This window comes from Crocodylus porosus, unplaced genomic scaffold (genome assembly GCF_001723895.1).
Source record: "Crocodylus porosus isolate Cpor-Errol unplaced genomic scaffold, CroPor_comp1, whole genome shotgun sequence".
Taxonomy (NCBI): Eukaryota; Metazoa; Chordata; order Crocodylia; family Crocodylidae; genus Crocodylus; species Crocodylus porosus.
Window position 1 is genome coordinate 16,408,523 of NW_017728947.1, and position 9,361 is coordinate 16,417,883.

The 9,361-nt window shown below is 44.6% G+C and overlaps 1 protein-coding gene across 3 annotated transcripts in view; it reads right to left on the reverse strand.

The window, feature by feature from the left end:
- Window positions 1-596: 596 nt before the first annotated feature.
- GALNT18 (polypeptide N-acetylgalactosaminyltransferase 18) overlaps window positions 597-9,361 on the reverse strand; it is a 540,998-nt gene continuing 532,233 nt past the window's right edge. For 2 of the 3 annotated variants that reach the window (XM_019551624.1, XM_019551625.1), the window contains one exon: window positions 598-1,048. In XM_019551624.1, the coding sequence (XP_019407169.1) occupies window positions 902-1,048 (147 nt within the window). In that variant the 3' untranslated portion in view covers window positions 598-901. Of the gene's footprint in view, window positions 1,049-9,361 lie in introns of all 3 variants that reach the window. The other variant, XM_019551623.1, reaches the window with a different exon arrangement.

The following is a 9,361-nucleotide window of genomic DNA, read 5'->3' on the forward strand; positions in this document are numbered from 1 at the left end:
GCATAGCCATGTCAGATGGGGGACGGGGAGGAGCTAGACACTATCAGACCTCATAGCTGGAACAGCTGTGCTTGCAAAACCCCTGATGTGGATGCAGCAGAAGGTGGCTCCAGTCAGCAGAGCTGCTGCTGTTTGAGGAGTAACTTTGGGTAGAAACAAAAATCCTCTGTCAGCAGGTACAGGCTATGGTGGCAAAAAACCCTTCACAAGACTAACTCTTAGCAAAAGTTAGTACAGATAGGGAGAAAGAAGGATCCCACAATATAGCCTTCAAGTAGGACTGCTACAAATCTCTCAAAGCTTTGCCAAGTGCTACAGTATGAGTGTAGCCAACATTTTCCTCCCATTTCTGGTTCCTAGATGTGCCTAAGACCATTAAGCCACAGCCAGGGCAGGATCTGATGCAATGTGGTACTGAGTACTCTTCATCCTATTTAATACCATTATGCATGGACTCCAGACACTATTTTAGCAAATTTCACCAGGGGAGTTGGAGAGATTTAAGCAACTGTCCAGGATCAGGCTTTAGCCAATGAAAAACTGTAACACTGTTTTGTCTACCAACTGATCACAGAAAGAAAGTGAGGTAGCAGCATGGCGTTTTTTTTAAATCAATAAAAGTTTATTGTCCAAGTTATAAATATTATCCATTTATTTCCTATTTACATTTGCAAAATATTTTAGGATAGCTACCATCACCTGTCATTCAGCATCTCTAGTAATGGCACGAAAACATCATTATGAAATAAAAATCTCTACATTCAGCCCACAAACCCCACTTCCACGCACTCGCAAAAAAAGAATCAACAGGGAAAGAAAAAAAATACAGTACAGCAGGCAACATTGCAACATTTGCTACACAGTAGCAAAAGGATCAAGGAGAAGATATTCCTATAATCTCTTACGATGACAAGCTTTTCAGTACATTTGTTATAGACCAGCGCTGGCCAGTGCATTTTTGAAGAACCAGTTGAAATCCAAATTCATTTTCACTGTTTTCCTGCAGCTCCAGGCAACGCTTGGATTTTCTATTCTGAATTGGACCTCCCTTTAAAAAAACAAAAAGCCAAGTTGGGTTAAAAGTAATGATGGTGATAGATCTTTAAAGTAGAACATTGCAGGTTAGGCTAGCAATTAAAAGTACACCTTCAAATTGTTTTCTGGTGGAAAAGATCAGTAGTAGCACTCAGGCTGAGCTGAATTTCCTGGTTGGCAGGTCGGGAGAAGGAAAGTAGCTTTATTTATGCCAGAATCTGGTACAGAGTCTATGAAATTCAGAGCTTCCCAAAAACTCTTCTGAATCAGCAGGGGTGTACCCACGGGGGTGCCCTGGTGATGCTGCATCGCCCCTTTATTTCTTGATATGCTCAAAGTTTAAAACCAACTGCCTGGCAGTGGCAGCAGCATTTCTAATCAGGCAGCAGTGAGGGAATTGCTTGACTTCATGACTTATTATATCTACCTAATCCACCAAATTCCTTCTAAATTCTTCATTCCATAGTTGTTAATGACCTCGTCTCCCTTTCTTAATTGTCTTAATGTTCCACTGTTTAAGCTATTCTTTCTCCTGCAATTCTCTCCTGTCTTTTAGCTGCTCCTGGTAATGTAGCCCCTACTACACAGGCCTGCAGACTGTTTTTAACTCCAGCTACAAACATTAATTCAGGTGTGAGAAGAATGGATGCACTGTCAAGATGCTCAAGAAGGCTTTATCTTATAAATTTGAAAGAGATATACATTTTCTTCTAATGACTGTAGAACTAAAGAAACAACATTTTTGAGTATTTTTTGCCAAGTTTATTGTGGTTTTTATACACCATACTTACTTGATTCTAAGACAAGGTTTTTTCTTCCATTTAACATGCCCCTCATCTTAGAATTGCTTATGAGGGCAGTTCAGAGGTGGCTCAGGGTATAGCCCCTACCCAGCTATAGCCACAACTGCTGCCTGCCTTCCCCCCACCCCCACTAGATCTGTATCCTGCCATCTCCCTCCCATGCAACCTCTGCACCCCTACCTGTTCCTCTCCCTGCCCTTACCCTATTTCCATGTCAGCAGGCTTTGTGCATGCTGCAGCCTGGCTGGCATGCTTTGCTTGACCCCAACCCACAGTAACAGGCTGCAGCCTGCATAGCTCTTATGGGGGTTGAGCTGGGGATGTGCTCAGTGACTCAGGCCAGAACAGGGACTAAGCCTGCCAACATGGGGCAGAAGCTGGAGGGAGAGGAGAACAGATGCTAGTGGGAGGAAGCAGGTAGCAGAGGCCCTGGGGAGGTGTGGAGTGGGGAGGGAGCAGAGGCTGCAAAAGGGACAGGCACAATCAGGGGAAGCTACTTGACCTCCCCATACCACCTGCCTCCCCACTGCCCACCCCCTGCAGTGGTAGGAGGGATGAATTAAAGATGACACTCCAATAATTAAATCCTATAACTAATTTATACATTTTCCATGCATACAGTCCAATTATTGGGGGGGGGAGGGGAGGGAGGATCTTAAATTCAGGGCCATCTTAGATTCAAGTGCAGACAGAAATGCACATTAATGCACATTCCAATAAAGTTATACTTATTTTTGCTTCAATCCCAAATTGATTAATGTACTAATGTAGTGTTTCCCAACCTTTTACAGTCTGTGGCACACTTACATGGCTCACCCCACCCCATGGCACACTGACTGAGCAAGGGAGGGGGGTTAGCAAGCAGCCGAACACTGCAGAGCAGGCAGGCAGGAGGGAGGAGGGGGAAATCAGGTGGTGAGCGGCTGAATGCCACAGAGCAGCATCTGAATCACTGGCTGGAGCCATACTCCCCGTCTGTCTGTCTGCCTGCAGCAGCAGCAGGCAGGGGGCGTGGCTCCAGCCAGGTGGGGGCCCTGGCTCCAACCCAAAATGCCACAGCACACCAGTTGCAAAACGCTGTACTACTGGGCCCTTCGTCTATTAGTAAAACTTCTAGTTTCTTTTTACCTGGAGAAAAATGTGTTGTGCTACATGTGATGATGCAACACACCATCTCCACTGCCCTTTTAAAACAATCTTAGATCCATCCACGTAAATACACTCCGGTATATTTTCAGGCAGTAGGGATTGCTGGAATACAGCAGTGCTGTAGTCATATTTATGAAACCATGGGCTTGGACGCTGTATATGTGGTAAGAGGGTTGTGTCATACCACTGAAGCAGTACATTGGTGCTGTAAGGAGCTAATGATCAGTCCATTGTTTCCTGAATGTGTAGCTCTACAGGTCTCAAATAATATTCAATTTTGAGTTCAGCAGATAACCTATAATTTATAATCACATGCAATTAATGTTCAGTGTCAGTTCTATATTCAATTTGCAGTCTGCTTATGCCAAATTAAAGGCTTCTTTGTCTTCAGTGTGAACAGGATCAGACCTTAAAATCACTAGGGCTGCAGCTAGCCTGGAACTAATTGTAGATATATGATCTAAATTATGAATTTTCCTTCCATTCTGGGTCCAATTTGTTCTTTCCTTAGTTTAACAATGCCCAGGTCACTGCTGCTGAGATTTACAGGATAAAGTAATTGACATGCTAACCTGAAATTTATTTCTCTCATATGTGTGCACACATACATAGAGACAGGTTAGCTACCAGTGGTATATTGTCTGTAGATTAAAGGGTAGACTGTAAGCTGCCACTCTGCAATCTAAGAGCCAAGATGTAGAAACACAAAAATCTACTGATTTGTTTATTACTAAAACCCAGATTTAAATATTTTTATCTAACTTGTTCTAGGCTCTGTTGGGTTTCTCATTAAGAAGTCATTGGACTGATGTCTACAGTACTCAGGGGGACATTAACATAAATCCTATAGAAATGCTGAGATGTATTATTCACAGAAGGTCACTCACGAGGCACTGGTAACATGTTTCATTTAGCACAGAACTCCACATTATTCATGAAGGTGTCTTTGTGTGTCCACATCACCTTCCTTCCTATCAGACCAGTTCTATACAATACGCACTTTTTCTAAAAAATAAACATCTCTGAAAGCTTTTTCTTGGAAGATGCAAATAAGATGCAGAATTAATTCTGATAACTCTAGGGTTTAAATGTGGTTAGGTCTGAATAAGGGAGATCATTTTCAGAATAATTCAAAACACGAGGCTTCCATAAATTCCTTCTGAAAGGTTGAGATGGGGAATCCAGATCCTGCTCTTGCTGATTACTGTGCTTGGCATACAACCTTGATATACCTTCCTCAGTGAATGCTGAGTGAGCGGTATTTTTCTATTGCTGTGCCAGTGAGATTCCCATTAATATGAACAATGGTAGTTCCATGTGTGTGTCAAATAGAAGTTCAGACCTCCCTAAACACTAAAACATTTAGAAATTTAAAACGATTGTTTTGGGACAAATCATTTAGTCAAAAGCTGAATTTTGTGCCATTGGCTCCCTGCTGCAGGGCTACTCTTCCCTCTGTCTTAACCCAAAGCCAGCTAAAATCAAAAAGAGATTTCTCAAATGAATTCCAGGGTTTTGGACCAGGCACTTTATGAAAGGTTTCATTTCCTCATAAGAAGCAGATCTCTTTTGACAAGAGGAAGCTCGCAACCTCTGATTTCTAAAGAAAGAGTTCATAAATTATGATAAAAAATGACAAGGTTTTAAAATGACATTAACTTTAGGGCCTGACAGCAGCTCAAATTCACAAAGGTAATTAAGCAATTTCCTGCTTCTGCTGAAGCCAAAATTTTAGATGCTGTACAGTCCCTGTCAGCTTCTGCCTAGCCCTGGGGGCACTTGTGTTCCCACAGTAGTTATTTCTGCAGAATACATACATTTCTACCACTGGGTGGGCATGTAACCTGGGCTTGATGCCTCATTCATCTCAGTAGCTTCTGCCAGCTACCTGAGACAGCTCCCTGCTCAGTTTCCTGGCTTTAGTAGGTCCCATTCTTTGGCACCAAACTCAAGTCTGAGGATACGTCTAGACAGTAAGGCTCCTAAGAATTGGGCACTGTAATGTTGGGCTGCAGTTATCTGTGTGCCCTAGATGCCTAAGTATTTGTGAGGATGTGTACCAGACTGTATTGAATGCTTCCAATGACCACTGAAGCATTGGATGGGACTGAAGGACGCTCACAGAACAATGGCAAGGTGGAACCCCACACAGGATAACATTTTGCTTGTGGGCTACCCTGTCTAAAGTGCATACAGATACCACAGTGGCCTAATGTTCGTAATGAAAGCTTCAATATTAACTAAAGCGCCTGCCAGATAAAACTGTTTCTTTTAAACATATTTCCTTCTGGATCAATTCCAGTGTGAAATCTGGCCTCTCTTTAACAGAAGTAAGTGTCACTAGAGAGAAAAAGGCTGGGAAGCCCAACTCAATGCAAGGTAGTCTGTAGTTGTTATAAAAAAAAATATATATATATATCACTTTCATGTCTAATTCTGGAGCTTCCTGTATGAAAACACAAAAGGATACATTGAAGTAAAGCAGAGTGACTTGATTATTCCAGAAACCACTGATGCTTTTAGATAGACATGATTTTTAGGAAGATTAAAATGAAGGCTCAAATCCTGTTAAGAACAACACAACTCTGCTCTTGAGAAGTATAGGGTCTGCAGACCATGATGGCTTAATCCTTCAGAAAAGGTGCAATAGACACACTTGTGGGGTCTTACAGGTAGACTGTGGATGAGAGAACAGACCTGAGACTGGGGCAGGGGGAAAAGAGAGAGTTCAGAGCTGGAGAGAGGCGTAGATTTTGCTTAGCCACAGGTTAAGGAACCATTGTTTGATTTTCATGTAAAATTGATTTTTTTTCATATGCTTTTGAGAGCTGGCTTGCTGGAGAGGTTTGATCTATTGTCCTTATGGTGGTGACAATGCACGCACCATATGTTGTAAGGCCCTGGAGTGGAGTAAATTACATAATTCATGGGAGCACATTAACTGAGCAATCCCAATGAGAGCAAGCGAGCAGCATTCATCACAAACTAACGGGAAAAGGAAGTAAGTTTTGCTGTTTTGACATGGGAGCAGCCTCTGATTCATATTGCTTCTGAATGGAATTTGCAATCTGTCACCTCTATCGGTGCATGGAATGCTGAAACCAAATTCAAACAAAGATGCCATTTTATTTTATCCTCTTATTTATAGAAACTTTACTCGACAACTATTACAAAAAAACCAGTGCTCAACAAAACTGTCTGCCTCTCTCTTTCCTTCCTCCTATATCCCGTGAATACCATATATTCTCATACAGCACACCTCTTTCCCCAAAACTTAGCTGCTGGAAATTGGAGTGCACAGTATCTGCAAGAAATAGGGTAAAAGCAGTTTCTGCCTCTTACCAGGCAGAAGTGACAGTAAGGTATGATCCACAGGAAGCAAAACAATGAGCAGGGTAATGATAAGCTTAGCTCCATAGCTGCTGCAACTCAATTACTTACTGCAAGCAAAGAGCTTTTTCCCCACCTTCATTCTGCCTTGAAAAATTCATGTCTTTTCCTGAGTATATGACACAACCTGCCACTGCTCTCTTGGGGTGACAAACATCCTAAGTTAGTAGCCTGGGAGAGGCGCAGCCTTACTATAACCTGGGGGAAGTTACTGCACAGGGAGAAAACAGACCTTTTGCTCATTTTCCTGAAATTATAATAAAGATACTTGAATGGTGAAAAGCAGCAACCAGAAGACAAATAAATCCAGCCTTGACTATGTGAATGAAAAGCAGAACAGAAATGATAGCACCTGATGATCTTGCAAAGTGTTAAGCACCTACTTTGAGTAGTCTTAGTACCTTCTCCTCAGCACTAGGCCTTTTGATGATTCATGGCATATACATAAAAAGTTGATTTAATGTTTCATAAGCACACTATTAGCATAAAGCCCTTGCTGTTGAATTAACACTATATTTCAATTCATGCATGTTATTATGGCCAATAGCTATTGGAATGTGAACTAAAGCAGCTTGCTGATTTATTTTATTATTTAAGTACATCTAGTAGTCACAGACAGTTCAACTAATGCATTAATGGTTTTCATCTGCAGTCTACCCAGTGGTGACATAGATAATTCGTGACAACAAAGCATGGCTGACTCAATGAGATCAGACATTTCAGAAGCTGATCACTTTTTATTTTTATGCCTAAACCTCAGTTCTGGGTTCATTTAACATATACAAGGGACACCCTTTAAATGCAGTCTTGCTTTACAGTTATTAATTGGATATCACCTGTACATAATGGGTTTCTTTTAGTCTTTTTCTAAGAACATTTAACGAAGCACTGCCCAATGATGATGGCTTACAGAATATATAAACTGGCATACTCTCCATGTATAGTACCCCCATCATGCAGAAAAGATCACTGTTTTTAAGAGGCCTTGGCTTATGAGCAGGAATCTGGGTTTTCCGTTAGCCATGGAAAAATGCAGTAAAACCCAGATTTTCTCCTTGAAAGGAGAAAAACATGGGAAACTGGATTTCTCCTTGTAGGCTAGCAGAGTTCCAGCCTGCAAGGCAGTCTGGCAGCGGGCACCATGTGCATGTACGCTCATGGCAGCCTGCAGAGCAGCTCCTGCAGGTAAGTCTGACAGGAAGGGGAAGCGGGGATTGAGGCCCCCCCCAGTGAGGGAAGGAGGGAGTTGGGCAGGGCTGGGGCTGCTGCCCAGCCTGGGTGGTGTGTGGGGTTTGGGGCCCAAGGCTGGAATGCATGGGGGGATGGAATGCACATGCCCCCCCGCAGATTTGTGTATGGGGAGGGGGTGGGGGTGGGCTGTCTTCTGTGGGCTCAGGTTCCCTGCTCTGCTGCCCTCCCCTCAGGGCCTTTGTGGCCTGGCAGGCAGGACCTGGCATGGTAGGGCAAAGTAGGGCGGGGCAGCTCGGTGCTGCTGCTACGAGTCCCATGGTGCCCTGGTGAGGTGCATGCTGCCCATCCAGCAGCAGCAGGGGTGACACCATAGAGCTTTGCCCATCACTGGTGCCAGGCAGGCAAGGGGTGCCTCACTAGGGTGGCATGGGGCTCGTGGTAGTGGCACTGAGCTTCCCTTTCTAGCCCTGCTCTGTCATGCTGTGCTGGGTCCCACTTACTGGGCTGCAGAGGCCCCAGGAGCAGGGCAGCAGGGTGGCAAGCCCTAAGTCCACAGCAGGCAGCCCACACCTGCTCTGCTTCAGTCATGCTGCCCATTGTGGACGAGGAGCCATAATCCGCACTCTGCTCTGCTCTAACAGCTGCTGCCCGCCATGACCAGGAGTTTGCCCAGCAACTGGCTGAGGCCGCATGCTCCAGGACCACGGTTGTCATGGGTGACTTCAATTACTGCGACATCTCATGGGAGGAACACTCACAAAAATCTGAGTGGTCACAAAGTTTCCTATCATGCATGGATAACCTCTACCTGACTCAAGAAGTCTACAGGCCAACGAGAGGTAAAGTGCTGCTCGACCTGGCGCTGGCTACTGGAGATGACCTAATTGGCAACCTAGTGATTGATGGGAAGCTGGGTGACAGAAACCATGAACTGATTACCTTCACCACCCACCATAAAGCTGGCAAGTCAGTCAGCAACACGGAAGTCCTTGACTTCAGGAAAGCCGAGTTTGACAAGCTCAGGAGGCTTGCCAGTGAGGACCTAAAGGACCATGACCCCAGGGGGAGGGGAGTTCAGGAAGAGTGGCTGCTGCTTAAGGGAGGAATCCTCAGTGCACAAGCTAATTCTATTCTATCGCAGAGGAAAGGCAGTAAGAGGGCACAGCAGCCCCCCTGGCTCTCCAGGGACCTAGCAGACCTCCTGAGGCTAAAAAAAAAAAGGCCTACAAAGGATAGAGGATGAGATTCACCTCCAAGGAGGAATATTCTGCACTGGTCCAGTCCTGCAGGGAACAAACCAGGAAAGCTAACTCCAACTAGCTGTGAGCATCAAGGACAATAAAAAGTCCTTTTTCAGATACGTGGGGAGCAGGAAAGGCAAGGGCAACATTGGACCCCTGCTGAACCAAATGGGACAACTGACGCCAAGGAAAAAGCCAACCTATTAAATGGGTACTTTGTGTTGGTCTTTCATCAGTCCCATGGGACACCCATGCCCACCACAGGACAGGGAGATCTGGGTGAGGGAGATCCCCTGCCCTCCATTAATGCTGACCTCATGAAGGAACAGATGCTTCTCAAGCAAATCCCAGGACGTCATTTTCCCCTTGTATTTGGCCTTGGTGAGGCCACAGCTGGAGTACTGTGTCCAGTTTTGGGTTCCACAATTCAAAAAGGATGTGGAGAAGCTTGAGAGAGTTGAGAGAAGAGCCACGTGCATGATCAGAGGTCAGGAAAACAGACCTTACGATGACAGGCTGAGAGCCATGGGACTCTGGCCTGGAAAAGCGCAG